The following is a 16,576-nucleotide window of genomic DNA, read 5'->3' on the forward strand; positions in this document are numbered from 1 at the left end:
GGTGACGGTAAGTAGTCAGTCCCGTGGCTGAGTCCAAGCTCCGCGAACGGGCCAGTTTAAACTCCGCGGCCCGGGGCGGTCGAAGCTGCCGTCCTCCAGTCCAGCGGACGAAGCTGTTGTTGTGGGAGCTCCGGAAAACAGGTCACCAACCTGTGACCTGCGAGCTCCCGACGATGTCATCCACTGGCCCGCTGCCGAGCCTCCGAGGCTCCAAATTAATCACTGATAATTGATTAATTGTATACTTATTATTGTGTTATTGTGTTTATTGTGCCTTTAAAGCTGCAGCATATAGGAATTACATTGTTTCGGTCCTGGTGTTTTTAAACACTCTTGACTTGACAGTAATATCTTCATAAATGTAGGCACAAACAACTAGATATGCTTGTTTAAAAAAGGCACTTTATTTATACCTTCATAAATGTTGAGCGAAGCTCATTAAGCAATATTCTATCATACTCCCAACAAAGCTGCGTTGGAGTAATGACAGAAAATTGAGAAGATTCAGAACTGTATGATTTTTACCCATGAGCAACAAACAGAATTGTTTGTAAAATGTTAAACCATTATTGGGACATTTGCATCCAGGTTGGTGTTTCCATGAATCCTGGTCATAAGGTTATGAAATTACAGGCTCAGATTAGTTAAGAATAACTTCTCCCAGAACACCCAATTGATTTACAATAATTAAAACCTTGAAATAATTTAAGAGATCATTGGTTATTATACAATATGTAGAAAATAAAGTATTTTGCTGAATAAATAATCAAAATGGATTTCCACACTGTTATTGGGAACTAGACCAAGTGGGACCCTTTGGGTGGGGGGGCGCAGCGTCACAGGGGAGGGCTGGTCCCCGCACGCAATACCCCACCACTCGCCCATAGGTCCCAATACTTACCACTCCCAGAGAGGAAGGGGTCAGGGGGAAGAGAGGGAGGGGGGTAGAGAGGGAGAGGGAGGGTAGAGAGGGGAGGGAGGGGTGGTGGGAGAGGGGTTAGGGAGGGGAGGGGGTAGAGAGGGAGAGGGAGGGGGGGGGGGGATGGGATATTGAGGGAGAGGTGCAGAGAGGGAGGGGGGTAGAGACCCCACGCCATTTCCCTCCTCCTCATTTCCCTCATCCCCCTCCCCTCACTCCCATTCCCTGCTGCTGCTGCATCTACCCAAGTCTTAGAGCAGCGCCAGGGGCTTGGTTCCACCCACGGCTTCTTTCTCGGCCCCAGGCTCGGCCCTCACTCCAGCTCCAGCACCTCCTGCCCAGGCCCAGACCCGAGCGAGACCGCAGGCAGGCTTGGGCGGGCATAGACTCGAGGAGCCAAGGACCCGAGGACTGTGACTGGGCCAGGCAAAAAGGTGTGGGGGGTGGGGGGGGGGCGGTAATTTTTCAGAAAATTCCAGCTTATGACATCATTCTTTTTTTTTGGCAAAACGGTTGAATCTGGGATGTGTTTAAAATTTCAATTATCAATAACCTTTATAAATAACTTTGGGAATATGGAAATACGGGAATACGTTTGGGAACACACACACACACACACACGACACAATACGTTTACACACACACACACACACACGCACACACACACACACACACATGCACACACACACACACACACGCATCCCTCCACGCACGCACCCACGCACACATATACACCAACACCCACACGCACACACACACACCCACACACACACACCTGTCCCACACACACACACGCGGTAGAGAGGCCACAGCCACAGCCACAGGGGGTATAATAGAGACCAGGGACCCGTTGGGGGGGTAGAGAGGGAGGGGGGGTAGAGAGAGGAGGGGGGGGTAGAGAGGGAGGGTAGAGAGGGGGGGTAGAGAGGGGAGGGGTAGGGGGAGTAGAGGGAGAGGTAGGGGATGAGAGGGAGGGGGAGGGAAGTAGAGAGAGTGAGAGGGGCAGATACGGAGGGGGTAGAGACCCTACCCCATCTCCCTCCTCTCCTCACTCCCATTCCCTGCCCCAGGACCCAAGCAGGTCGTAGAGCAGTGCCAGGGCCTGGAACTCTGCCTGGTTCTCGTACACAACCCGGCCCGGGCTGTAGACCCAGGCTCGTCCTTGGTTCCAGCAGCAGCTTCCAGCGATCAGCTCGACTGCCGCCTGGGCTCCAGTGCAGGTGCCAACTTCACCATCCCTGACCACGAACTCAGGCTCGTCCTTGGTTCCAGTGGCAGCTTCTTCATCGGCCCCAGTCATGGCCCCATCCCAAGCCCCGTTCTCGGCTCTCACTCTAGCTCGAGCACCAGGCTCGGCTCCAGCCAGGGCCCGTGGCTCCACCCTCGCCACCAGAAGTCGGGTGCCGGCAGCCGCTGCACGAGCGCTGGATTGGCCCTCCCTCCCGGAGTGTCCCGTGCTGCCTTGCGAGTCCATCGTGATTCGGGGGTTTGTTTTCAAAATGCTTTGTTTTCAAAGTTTTTTGCCTGATTTTAAAACTTTCGACGATTAAAAAGTTTGGAAATATAAGTGGGAATGCGACGGGAAGATGTTTATGGCCTTGACAGGAAAAATGTGAGTAGAATGTGTGAATATGGGAAGGCTGTGGCCTAGCCTTTGGAAGAAAATAGGAATTAACCAGATTGTGCCCAGTTGACACACCCACACACACATATACATACACACAAACAAACAAATATAATAATATAATAGTAGATAGATAGATAGATGATTTGAAACTATTTGAAATGGCGCCTGCTTCATTTCATTTTTAGATAATTCTCATGCTATCATCAGATTTTAAACCAAACACGATCATACCTTTGCTACATACTTTATTCACAATGGAAGATGTTTCTCATTATATGATTTTGTTTAGGCTGCATTTGGATTATTGCCTGCAGTTCTGATCACCCCATTACAGAAAGGATGAGAGGAATTTAGAAGGGTGCAGAAGATGTTTATCAGAATGATGCCTGGATTAAAGGATATTTGCTACAGGGAGAGTTTGGACAGTCTCAGATTGTTTTCCCTGCAATGGTAAAGGCTGAGGGAAGACCTGAGAGAAGGATATAAAATTGTGAGAGGCATGATAGGGTAGACAGTGACAACCTTTTTCCCAGGATGAAAATATCAAATATTAGGGGAGCATAGCTTTAAAGTGATAGGGGCAAAGTTTAAAGGAGATGCGTGGGACAATTTGTTTTACAGGACTTGGTGAGTGCCTGGAACTTGCTGCAGGAGTGGTGATGGGGGTAGATATGATAGTGTAATTTAAGGGGCTTGTGGATTGGAACATGGATATGCAACGAATAGAAGAGGGATGTGGATCATTGCAAGGCAAATAAGAGATGGTCTTGGCATTATATTCAGCACAGACCTTGTGGGCTGAAGGGCCTGTCCCTGTGCTGTAGTGTTCTATGTTCTATGATCATATTACTTGCTGGTTAATGAAAAGCTAAACCTATATTCCCTGTATATATGTACCAGGTCAACCTGGAGCTCATTTTTTGTCTTTATCACTGTAATGATAAACTTTATCGGGGAAAGACAGAGACACGATACTAGGTGGACACTGAGCTGCAATCCCATTCCCCTCTCAATATTCTTCCCAAAGATAATTACTACGCAAATGATAAAGATTAAAAAATCTACTGTGTTACTCACGTAACTAACTGATATGCATCCACATATCTTATTTCCACTTCACATTTTATTTTAATTTCTTTCGAATATTTATGTTTTCATCTCATAATATATTTGCACATTATTAACGAAGAACATAAGATAAAGGAGACAAGAGAGGATGCAGATGTTGGAATCTGGAGCAAATGATAAACTACTCAAGGAACTTTGTGGGTCAGGTAGCATCTGTGGAGGCAGAGGGATGGTTGATATTTCGGGTGAAGACCCTGCATTATGACTGAGAGTGTTAGAGGTAAACAAGCAGTAGGGGATGCGATAAGAAAAAGGAGCAGGAGTATACCATCCTGGTGCTCAAATCTACTCCGCCATTCAACAGGAGAGCAGCTGAAACAAGGAACTGTAGATGCTGGTTTACACCAAAGATAGACACAAAGTGCTGGAGTAACTCAGCAGGTCAGGTCTGGATAAAAAGGATGGGTGACGTTTTGGATCAGGACTCTTCTTCAGAGAGGAGGAGCAGGACCGTATACACCCATTCCTTTTATTTTGCTTATCACCTATTGCTTGCTAGCTCCTTTCACCTTTTACACTCCCAGTCACAATGCAGCTGATATCCTGGCTCAATATATTTTCTTGACCCATCTCCATATTCTTTCATTTAGTCATAGAATCATAGAGTCCTACAGTTTGGAAACTTGCCCACACTGGCCAACATGTCCCATCTACACTAGTCCCACCTGCCTGCATTTGGCCCATATCCCTCTAAACTTGTCATATCCATGTACCTGTCTAAATGTTTCTTAATAGCCAGAATGAATTCTGTTTTCAACTTGATCAATGATTGAGCCATCACAGTCCTACAGAAAAGGGGGAGAACTACAAAGGTTCCCTATGCCTTGAATGAAGAATGTTCTCCTTATTTCCATCTAAAATGGCCGATCCCTCAGTTTGAAACTGCGACCTGTACTTCCAAACTCCCTACCAGGGAAAACATCCTCACTGTATCTACCATATTGAATCTTCTGGGATGCTGTAATTTTCAGTGAGATGACCTCTCATTCTTCTGACCTCTGAGAGAAAAGAGGGCCGCTTAGCCTGTGCAATCTTTCATTATATGATAGATTTCCCCAATCCCAGGAATAATGATATGGTATATTTTCTGCAAAGAGTATATCTTTTTTATGCCAACCAAAACTGTATATCCCACAATGTTCCAGATATAGACTCACCAAAGTCTGAAATAACTGTAGAAACACATCCTTACTCTTGCACTCAGATTCTCCAACGATAAAGGCCAACATACCATTAGCTTTCCTCATTACCTTCTACACCTGCTCACTAGCTATCGGTGCAATGCGTCCAAGTGCCTGTGAGCAGCAAAATTTCCCAATCCTTCCTTCAACAAAATCTTTCTGGAATTGGAATCTATATACATATTGTCCACATCAATCATTAACTTTAACATTGAAGAACAAAGAATTTTGCCAAAACATCAAGTTATGATTATGACCATCAAATTAAACAGTATCCGTGTAACTAACAATAACAGTATCAGTATTTAAGTTGGACAGAAAGCCATCTGTTGCCTCGAGTGTTTTTATCATCACCCAAGTTTGAAACTGAACCAATATCGGGTTATATGATAAGTATGCAAAATCCGTGCTGTTCTGAACAGTCCAATCAATTTAACTTGAATTATGTGCTGTTAAATTTGTTTCAAATATGAATCCATTGACTGTACAACGGAGCATAAGAAACCCTTCCCAATCCTGCTTTACCTACACTTCCGCGCACCTGCCGTTACAGATGCAAAATCATTTTTCCTTAACTTCACATAGCAAGTGTGCTCTTTCAAAAAAAAAAAAATCACATCAATCAGCCACAACCATCATGGCTTGGAATAGTTAAATCACATAAATGTTCATTTTTCAAAATTCATTTGACCTGAACACTTGGGAAGACAGTGGGTGCTTAATACCTTCCCAGGTTTTACTCCAATTGAATCAATTACTATATATAAATCATTTATAGAAAATGGTAAAGTGATTCATACCTCTAGCTGCAGTGGATTAACTGTGGCATTCATGTGGCAGTGTAAAGGTCCAACTGTTTGCATCTGTAAGATGTACAGTAGATACTCGCCCCGGTAATGTGTCGGCCAGCCCACTTCCATGATCGCAGTGTTGATTGCACTCGGCCCAATGTTGTGCAGCTGAACAAATGTTGGAGAATAATTGCATGCTTTCCTGTTAATAACTCAAAGCAGGATATCAATAGTATACATAACGGAAGGCCAACGTGACTGCTTCTCATAATACAATGCTGAGGAAAATATCACCCAAGAAGCTTTTGAAAGTGTAGATGAGTTTAAAAAAAAAAGTAAAATGGTGCTATAAATGTAAAGGACACTTAGAGTAGTACAGAGTAATACGAAATCGACTTTCTCACAGACCATGCAGGTATATTTAAATTCATTAAGTGATATCAATTGGTAGTATTCGTTGATCCTTAATTCAAAAATTAACAGTATAACAACATCAATAAATCTATATAGTATTTTCATTAATTGTTTTAAACTTCTTGGACAATGCTGAATTGTTCCTCACCTCACCACTTTTTATTTCAATGGGTGATTTTATTGCCTTCAGCAAAATAACTCAAATTCTTTAAACTCGTGAGCTTGGACAAAGAATGTGTCCATGGCATTCTGTGTAAAATAACTAAATGCTTGGCTATATTCCTTTTTTATCTGAAACTGCAGCTTCTGGAATCTTGAGCAAAACACAAGGTGCTGGATGAACTCAGCAGATCAGACAGCAACTATGGAGGGAATGCACAGACATTATTTTGGGTTGGGCACTTGTCTGAAGTAGGTACCTGACCCGAAACTGCACAGATGCTGCCCGACCTGCTGAGTCTCTCCAGCACTTTGTGTTTTTCATTTTATCATCCTATTACTAGAATAAGAAACCAAAGACTTCACTACATAATGTGCCTCAGATGTGCAGAGCTTATTAATTAGCAGTGGTTGTTTAATATTAGCGGGCTATGGGGAATAAGCATCAAAAGTAAGTCCATTAGCGTTTTATTCACTTATTTTCTCACTGTTTTTTTTGTTGAACAAATAGACTCGCATTCAGACACTTCATGGATCAGAACCTATTCCTTGAATGATCAGTTTTATCCCTTAAATTCTTTACTCTGGTAAAATGGTGAAAAACATCACAACACATGACAATGGCAAATTTGAGCCTGCGGGAGAATAATTTTCTGATATACATCGCTTGTCAAGCTAAGTTAGCCCTTTTAAATCATCAGGAAATATCTCTTTCATGTCTGTGTCATAATTAAAAGAAGAGCAACATTGTTTCAACTATGAATGAGGAGGGTAAACTAAAATGTTTTTAAAAATGAAGCCCATGAAATCATTTTGTAACTGTGAAGTTTAAAGGGGGTATTGAAGTTTCTTTCAAAAGCACCATTTTACTTTTAAAATAACCATCATGATATAGAATCTGGAATGAATTATTTAACATGTGTCATACATATGTTCATGGCATCATATATTAATTTAAATTTGAATGAACCAGTCTTTTCTCAGCAGATATTCTATTTCATGACTTCATAATTACTCTTCAGGCATCCATCAAATTAATCGTAAGGACGTTTTTCTTTTATTAGAAAGAGAACTCACTTCAAAAACATGCTGAACTAGTGGTCCAATGTGCTCCTCTTTCTTGGGTCTTTCTTTAACCTTCCAGTCAGAGATGGGCAAGAAGATTTGCTCAGGATGGGACACCCTATCACAAGAACACAATTGCTTAGTCTTTGTGGTCAAGCTGCAGACAATGTTCTCATTAAAGCAGCATGAGAAAAATATAAAGCATGTAATAAACAGGAAAATAAGGCGAGACAGTTGCTCCAAATTAAAAAAAAAATTTAAAATGCAAATCCAGACTCATAGATGCTTCAACAAAAACCAGTTAAGTCAACATCACACGTAATGTTAAATTAAAAATAAAGCATGTTTTCATTCATCCAGACTCAAATGATACAAGGTAAAAGTCTGTTAAAGGAATGCTTTTCCATTTCTCTACAAGGCAATTCAAGTAATTAAAATCAGACTAACCACACAGAGACAAACAGATTTCCCTTCCATCCCTGTTCCCATTTTCAAACTGCAAAGTAAACAATTTCTCAAAAGTAATAATGTGTTCTTTCCTTCTCAAATAATAGCCGTAACTATATTTAGACCATTCTTTTTTCTTTTTTTTTTTATAATCGCTCACAGTGTTACTGGATAGTTTGAAGAGAACTTCTATACCGTTGTGAATAATATTTTTCTTTGTAGTGCACTTTTGATCATTTTGAAACACCAGCTATTTCACATTCTGGTTGTATGTGTGGGTGTAATCCCTGTGGTATGTCCTTCCTGTTTAAGTGATATGAAGTATCCCCAATCACCCCAGTCTGCAGTCATGTCGTGAAGCAAAGTTTGTTTTTCTTTGCAATTTCCTAATCTTTACCTCTTTCCTCACATTTATGTTTCACTACAATTCCAGGTAATGGAAAATACTTTCATTCATTTAAAGCCAACAGTTGCTCTGTGAATCTAAGACGTGATATTATAATGTTCATCTTTTTTTGGAATTTGTTGCTTTTGCATTCTGGAGTGGTAATTTCTTTGTGTCATAAAATGATTTCTAAGCTGATGGGAAAAATATGTAAGAATTTTCATCCTTCCACTGAGTAAATGCCACTTTGCAAATAAAATAGATACAGGGAATAGCAAATGTTTCCTTGTATTGCCCTTACTGGGTTAGTTTGCAGAGAGCCAAAGAATATCAGATTGCAGTGTGCCTAATGTTTTGGTCAGCAGATTTGCTGGAGACAAAAGTAAAGCAAAACGTAAAGAAGGGTACAAAGTCCACAAGGGGTGGGGGGGGGGGGGGGGGGGGGGGGGGGGGGGGGGGGGGGGATGCTGCTGTTTCACCTTAATCAGAAAAACAGATGACAGGGATGGGTGAGAGTGGACATCTTCAATTTGAAAAAGAAACACATTAGAACCAGTGAGACAAAAAAAATGGGATAATCACTAAGAGGAAGTTCATAAAGTAAACCAATGATCAATACTTTAAATAAACTTCCAGACAAAATAAAACAGCCTCATTCAAGAGGCACTCAGAGGGCTTATGTGACTGTGAAAACGCACAGTTGAGAACATACACAGAATAGTGGGGAAGAAGATATTAAAGCACCAAAGCAAGATCATCTCTGGAGACGTCCTCTGCTCCTAATAGATGCAATGCTTAAAACAGAGGTTTCTGCTATTGAAGCCTTCGATACTTTTTTCATAAAATATTTATTTTTTCAGTTTCATTATTTCATCTCAAATAAAGAAGAAACCATCCAGCATCACAGGTATTAATGTAGAAAGTTACTGCAGATGCTGGTGAAGATAGACACAAAGTGCTAGAGTGACTCAGTTTTACAGCATCTTTGGAGTGAAAGGATGGGTGATGTCTCAGATTGGGACACCTCTCCAGTCAGAGGAGGTGTCCCGACCTGAAGCATCACCCTTCCTTTTTCTCTGATCACAGCCATTAGGTTAGCCGCTGATCAGAAAAAATACTGGAAAAAAGACATAGATTCAAATATGTTTCATATTCTGAAAAGATGTCCTTACCATGCTATTGAAACTAAATATGCTTCTGAAAGAAAATGACATAGCATGTGGTTTAGTGGCCATTTCCCTCTCTAGGAAGGTACATTAAGACCACAGATTGATAACTGCAGCTTTTACCATGATGCCGCTCACACAGGTAGAGAGTTGCAGGCTTGCTTTCTTATGCCTCACTTCGCCACAGAGACCAGACTCGATCCTGACATTGAGTACTGTCTGTCTGGAGTTTGCATGTTCCCCTCCTGACCGCGTGGGTTTCCTCCAGGTGCTCTGTTTTACTCCCACATCCTAATGATATGCAGGTTTGTAGGTTAGTTGGCCACTGTAAATTGCAGCTAATATGTGGGGAGTGGATGAGTAGGTGGGATAACACACTAGTGTGAACATGATCAATGGTCAGTGTGGACTTAGTGGGCTGGGGACTGTTTCTGTGCCAGATATTTCAATTCAATTCAATTTCAAGAAAACAACCACTGGGTGCCATGGTGGTGCAGTGGTGGAGTTGCTGCTTTCAAGCTCCAGAAACCCAGGTTCAATCCTGACTAACGGGTACTATCTGTACGGAGTTTCTTCGTTCTCTTCGTGACCACATAGATTTTCTCCTGATGCTCTGGTTTCCTCCCACATTCCGAAGATGTACAGGTTTGCAGGTTAATTGACTTCGGTAAGAATTGTAAATTGTCTCTGGTGTGTAGCAGGATAGTGCTAGTGAAGAGGGAATGTGTGTCGGCGTGGACTCAATGGGCTGAAGGGCCTGTTTCCATGCTGTGTCACTAAACTAAACTAAACCCAGAAACAATCAAGTGACTATGTGTCCAAGTCAGCAGGGGACATGAATTGGAGATAAATTCTGAGGTGATGACAGCCCCACAACACTACACTCGCTGTTATTGGCCCCACAACACTACACTCGCTGTTATTGGCAGTCACAAATGTCATGGGAAGAAAAATGCCGTCGAAATAACGTCAGTGATTTAGTGAAATACATCCAGTGGGCATTACATACACCAGATACAGATTGTGACAATAATTTGGTGGATGGATATTCAATCGAATGTCAGGAGCAGCACAGTGGTGTGTCTGGTAAAGCTGGTAAAGCTCTCCCTGTGACCATGTGGGTTTCCCCCAGGTGCTCCTGTTTCTTCCCACATCGCAAAGAGGTGTGGGTTTGTAGGTTAATTGGTCACTGTAAATTATCCCTGGTTTGTAGGGAGCACATACAAAAGTGGGTGATCGATGGCCAGTGTGGACTCGGTGGGCCGAAATGCCTGTTTCCATGCTGTATTTCCAAACTAAACTCTGAATGAGACCATTTCATTCAATTTCTTGAGAGCATTTCTGGAGAGCACTGAATACCGCTAATTTGTACCTCATCGACCCTTTCTTCACACTCGCTTCCAATAGTGTGCAACAAGCTTTAAACCTCAGTCATTATCCTGAAATCTGAGACCATGCATTTAGCTGCCTCTTCTATTTCCACCTCTTCCTCCACTATACTTAATTACAGAAGCATTCTGAAAGTTTGCACTGATATTCCTTTACAACCTCTCCATGCTCATTTTAAATGATTGAATTGATTGGTAGAAAGATACAGGCTGGAAAAAGGCCTTTCGGCCCACTGAGTCCACCCATTCACATTAGTTCTATGTTATCCCACGTACATCCATTCACTCTGCAGACTAGGGGCAAACTCCAGAGGCCAAACTCGCACGTCTTTGGAATGGAGGAAGAACTGGAGCATCAAGAGGAAACCCATGCAGTCACAGGAGAATGTGCAGACAGCACTCGAGATCAGGGTTGAATGAGGTTTTCTGGCGCTGTGAGGCAGCTCTACCATCTGCACCACTGTGCCGTCAAAGGGACTCACCTCCTATTCACTTGATCCTTTTTGAACTGAACTGTTAACCTAACTTTGCTGATATGGTTAAGAAAGATCTGCAGATGTTGGTAAAATCGAAGGTAGGCACAAAATGCTGGAGTAATTCAGCGGGTGAGGCAGCATCTAAGAAGTGTCTCGACCCAAAATGTCGGCAATTCTTTCTCTCCATAGATGCTGTCTCACCCACCGCTGAGTTACCCCAGCACTTTGCTGATATGGTAAGCAGTTCACTCTCCTGTTTATTTCTCATTCTTAAGAATTAGAGGAAGAATAAGTCAAGAAGCCATTAGATATCTCTTCCTGCCAGAGAATGGCCTCTCCTACCTCCCCAATCTGTTGATTGCTACTTTCTACCTAAATGCCAGAAATATGTTCACATGTCCTCACTATCCCTTCCCCAACTTCTCTGCAACTCAAATGCAACATACTTTCCCACTTTTCCTGAACATACGTTCTCACTTTTCCTGTTCTGATGAAAGGTCTCTGACCTGAAATATTAACTTAGTTTCTCCACAGATGCTACCTGACCTACTGATTGTTTCCAGCATTTTCTGTTATTAATTTTATTCTGATTTGTGATTGGCTAACTGTTGAAAGTTATATATGCTTTAAGCTCACGGAAGGATCAAATGATCTCATTGGATCCTTTATCAATTATCATATTCATTTTGGAAAAAAAAACCTATTTTAATTAACATTCCTATCTCCCAGCATGCTGCTACTAAAAACAATTACTGATAAGATAATATCAAAAACTCCAGAATAAAGGGACATGACCGGAAATAAATGAAGCTGGTTTACAAACTTTATCCTGATGATTAGAATCAGCACAGAATTGCACTGGATTTTTACGCAGTCACAAGCAAAATATATTTGTGTGCCAGAAAGGGAGTCTTTGCTTCACAACATGTCTAGAAGTTTGTTGAGAATGCCATTACAAATATTTTTAAATGTATTGTAATTTGATCAAATAAACCCAAGCAGCATTTACAGGAAGAATAGCTTGCCGAATCGAGATCAAAAAGAAAACTTGGAAATGCAACTTCAAAGAAAAGCAAGAATTTGCAGTTATCCGTTGCATCCCAAATTCCTTCAAGACTCGTGAAAACAATTCCACAGATTCAAAATGGAAGAAGAAAATTATGAAACTACGAGGAGAAGCTGCAAAAGCAACCAATTGCAAAGACTGCAGAACAGGTCTATCACAGGAATGTGTAGACTCTATTGTTTAGTTGGCAATGTCAGGAAGCATGGAAAACATTGAGAACTCTAATCCATTGAAAATAGAAATGTGCAGCACAGACACAGGCCCTTCAGCCCACAAGCCCACAAGCCCATTGTGTCTGATGAAGGGTCCCGGCCAGGGCCGGATTTACGTATAAGCTAGACAAGCTTAAGCTTAGGGCCTCGAGATCTAGGGGGGGGTCTACTCACCTTGCTGCCTCACCGGACCTGTCGAACCTCACCGCCCCACTGACCATCCGCCCACTGGGACCTCCTACTCTTTGCCCGCTGACCCTGTAGTCATGGTCCTCTAGTCATGGGGGTGGGGGATTGAGGGGGGGGGGGGGGGGGCCTCACAAGTGAAATAGCTTAGGGACTCTCTTCATCTAAATCCAGCTCTGGTCCCGACTCAAAATGTCACCAATCAATTTTTTCCAGAGATGCTGCCTGATCTGTTGAAGGGTCTCAACCCGAAACATCACCTATTCCTTCTCTCCATAGATGCGGCCTCACCCGCTGGGTTCCTCCAGCTTTTTTGTCTACCTGCTGAATTAGTCCAGTGATTTGCATCTACTTCAGCCCACAATGTCCATACTAAATATGATGCCATGTTAAACTAATCTCCTCTACCTGTATGTGAACTATATCCCTCCAATCCCTGCAAAGCCAAGAGCCTTTATTAAAGCCACATAAACACCACTATTGTGTCTGCCTTGGCAGCACATTCCAGGCACCCACGACTCTCTGTGTAAAATACTTTCCCCATACTCACCTATGAACTTTGTACCTCTTCAATAATCCAAATATAACTGGATAAAGGTGAATAATAAAAATGCGAGGAAGAACAATAGATTAAAAAAAAATCCTCTATTGTTATTTTTATTCACTTTATAACTTGTCTTTTAAAAGGTTTTCAGACATGTTATTGAGTACATCCACATATGACAAACAGGAATAATTCATTGGAGCTCTGGACTGACATGTGCTAGTAAGGAGAAGGGATAAGGGAACCTTGGGTGACCAGAGAGGTTGTAAATTTGGATGAAAAAAAGAAAACATATGTAATGTTTGGGAACATGAAATCAGGCAGGACCTTTGAGGAATATAAAGCAAGCAGGAAGTGCCTCAAGCAGGGAATTAGAAGGACCAGAAGCACCAATGAAATGTCTGAAGAAGGGTCTCGACCCAAAATGTCACCCATTCCTTCTATTCCAGAGAAGCTGCCTGTCCTGCTAAGTTACTTCAGCATTTTGTGTCTATTTTCAGTGTCTGCAGTTCCTTCCTACACATGAAATGTCATTGGCGAGTCAGATTAAAGAAAAGCCTGAGGCTTTTAATGCATACATTAAAAACAGTGCATTAACAAGGGTGAAGACAGGGCCACTCAAGGATAAAGGAGGGAATTTAAGTTTGGAGTTAGAGAATGGAGGCAAGGTACTAAATGAGTACTTGGCATTTGTATTCACCAAGGAGGATAGTGAGATCAGTACAGGACATTCCAATATGCTAGAGCAGTTTGAAATCAAGAAGGAGATGATGAATGAATGAATTAATTAATTAATTAATTAGAACTTTATTGTCATTCAGATATACACCTAGACACAGTGCACCTTGAACGAAATTTTGTTGCATTTTACTCTCCAAAATCAGGTAATTGTTAAAAGTTCTAGGTGCGTCCATAAAAATGCCTCATGTGCATGGTTCTGTAAAAAAAAAAATATATAAAAAGTTTTTAAAAAGTGTCGATATTTAAAAAGTTCTAGCCTCGGTTTTTTTGATTGTTCAGTAATCTTATGGCCTGGGGGATGAAGCTGTTGCAGAACCTGGTTGTCCCGCTCTTCATGCTGTGGTACCTCCTCCCAGAGTTAAGCAGTATGAACAGTCCAAATTGTGGGTGTGTGGGGGCTCTGGTAATGCCCTTAGCTCTAATCAGACAGCGCTTGTACCCCATGTCCATGATGGAAGGAAGAGAAGTCCCAATGATGTTGGCCCATCAAGGTAGTTTGATCCATGAGATTAAAGATGCATTGGGTCTATGGTGACTTGGTAGTTTGGATTCAGAACTGGCTTAACCGTAGTAGATAAGGATGTATACATATCCCACAGTAGGATAGTGGTGTCGGTTATTCTGGCCGGAAGTATGTTCCGCAGTGAGAAGTTGGCAGACAAAACAAAAAAATGATGGAGCTGTAGACAGTGAAAAATGTTTCAAAGCGTACCGCAGGTTATAGATGAGTTACAGATGTGGGTTAAAAAATGGCAGAAGTGGTTTAATCCAAGCAACTGTGAGGTGTTGCATTGTGTGAGGTCGAATGTAAGGAGAAAGTATACAGTTAATGGCAAGACCCTTAACAGCAGTGATGTATAGAAGTATCTTGGTATTCAAAACCAGAGTTCCCTGAAAGTGGCAACACAAGTAGATAAGAGTAGTAAAGAAAGCATGTGGTATGCCTGCCTTCATTGGCAGAGGCATTGTGTATCAGAGTCAGGAAGTCATATTGCAGCTCTATAACACCTTGGTCAGGCTGTGTTTGAAGCATTATGTTGTCTCTTAACAGGAGAGACGTGGTGGCTTCAGAAAGGCTGCTGAAAATATTTTACAGGTTGTTGTCTGGATTGGAAGTTCTTAGCTGTAGGGAGAGGTTGGACAAACTCGGATAGAGCAGGGCTTCCCAACCTTTTTCATCCCGTTTACCCCTGGCAACTTTAATAGCACATAACAATGTTATTTCACTTATTTATGAACAACAAATGATGAACAGATACCGGTATACCAGAACCAAACACAGTCAGTTAATGAGAGAAAATATGTGGCAATCCAGAATCAATAAATTTACCCTCAGGGTAGGCAAAATTTATCCCCTGGGGGTACATTTACCCCACGTTGGGAACCCTTGCTCTAGATTGTCAGAGGATTAGAGGGTGACCAAATAAAAGTTTATAAAATTATGAGAGGCATAGATATGGTAGACAATCAATTTTTCCCAGGGTGGAAATGTCAAACAATAGAATACGTAGCTTTAAGGTCAGAGAGGGAAAGTCTGAAGGAGATATGTGATGAAGGAGATATGTCATGTTTTTCTACACTGAGAGTGGTGAGTGCCAGAAATGCGCTGTCAGGTGCGGTGATCGAAACAGATACTGCAGTGGCGTTTAAGAGGCTTTTTTCTCGGCATTTGAATATGCACAAATCGGAGGGATATGGATCACATGCAAACAGAGAATAATTTAACTTTGCATCGTGTTCAGCAAGGACATCGTGGGTCAAGGTGTTCGTTCAAGGTGGTGGTGTTAGGTACATTGAATGGATTAAAGGCTGATAAATCCCCAGGGTCAGATAGGCTGCATCCCAGAGTGCTTAAGGAAGTAGCCCCAGAAATAGTGGATGAATTAGTGATCATTTTTCAAAACTCTTTAGATTCTGGAGTAGTTCCTGAGGATTGGAGGGCAGCTAATGTAACACCACTTTTTAAAAAGGGAGGGAGAGAGAAAACGGGGAATTACAGACCAGTTAGCCTAACGTCGGTAGTGGGGAAACTTCTAGAGTCAGTTATTAAAGATGGGATAGTAGCACATTTGGAAAGTGGTGAAATCATTGGACAAAGTCAGCATGGATTTACGAAAGGTAAATCATGTCTGACGATTCTCATAGAATTTTTCGAGGGTGTAACTAGTAGAGTGGATAAGGGAGAACCAGTGGATGTGTTATATCTGGATTTTCAGAAGGCTTTCGACAAGGTCCCACATAAGAGATTAGTATACAAACTTAAAGCACCCGGTATTGGGGGTTCAGTATTGATGTGGATAGAGAACTGGCTGGCAGACAGGAAGCAAAGAGTAGGAGTAAACGGGTCCTTTTCACAATGGCAGGCAGTGATTAGTGGGGTACCCCAAGGCTCAGTACTGGGGCCCCAGCTATTTACAATATATATTAATTATCTGGATGAGGGAATTGAAGGCAATATCTCCAAGTTTGCGGATGACACGAAGTTGGGGGGCAGTGTTAGCTATGAGGAGGATGCTGGGAGGCTGCAAGGTCACTTGGATAGGCTGGGTGAGTGGGCAAATGCATGGCAGATGCAGTATAATGTGGATAAATGTGAGGTTATCCACTTTGGTGGCAAAAACAGGAAAGTAGATTATTATCTGAATGGTGGCCGATTAGGAAAGGGGGAGATGCAACGAGAC

The 16,576-nt window shown here is 42.1% G+C and overlaps 1 protein-coding gene across 2 annotated transcripts in view; it reads right to left on the reverse strand.

The window, feature by feature from the left end:
- itga8 (integrin, alpha 8) overlaps window positions 1-16,576 on the reverse strand; it is a 238,126-nt gene that overhangs the window by 63,984 nt on the left and 157,566 nt on the right. For both annotated transcript variants that reach the window (XM_055655720.1, XM_055655710.1), the window contains exons 24-25: window positions 7,297-7,402; window positions 5,656-5,814 (exon numbers count right to left, since the gene is read on the reverse strand). In XM_055655720.1, the coding sequence (XP_055511695.1) occupies window positions 5,656-5,814; window positions 7,297-7,402 (265 nt within the window). The remainder of the gene's footprint in view (window positions 1-5,655; window positions 5,815-7,296; window positions 7,403-16,576) is intronic.

This window comes from Leucoraja erinacea, chromosome 2 (assembly GCF_028641065.1).
Source record: "Leucoraja erinacea ecotype New England chromosome 2, Leri_hhj_1, whole genome shotgun sequence".
NCBI classification, from domain to species: domain Eukaryota; kingdom Metazoa; phylum Chordata; class Chondrichthyes; order Rajiformes; family Rajidae; genus Leucoraja; species Leucoraja erinaceus.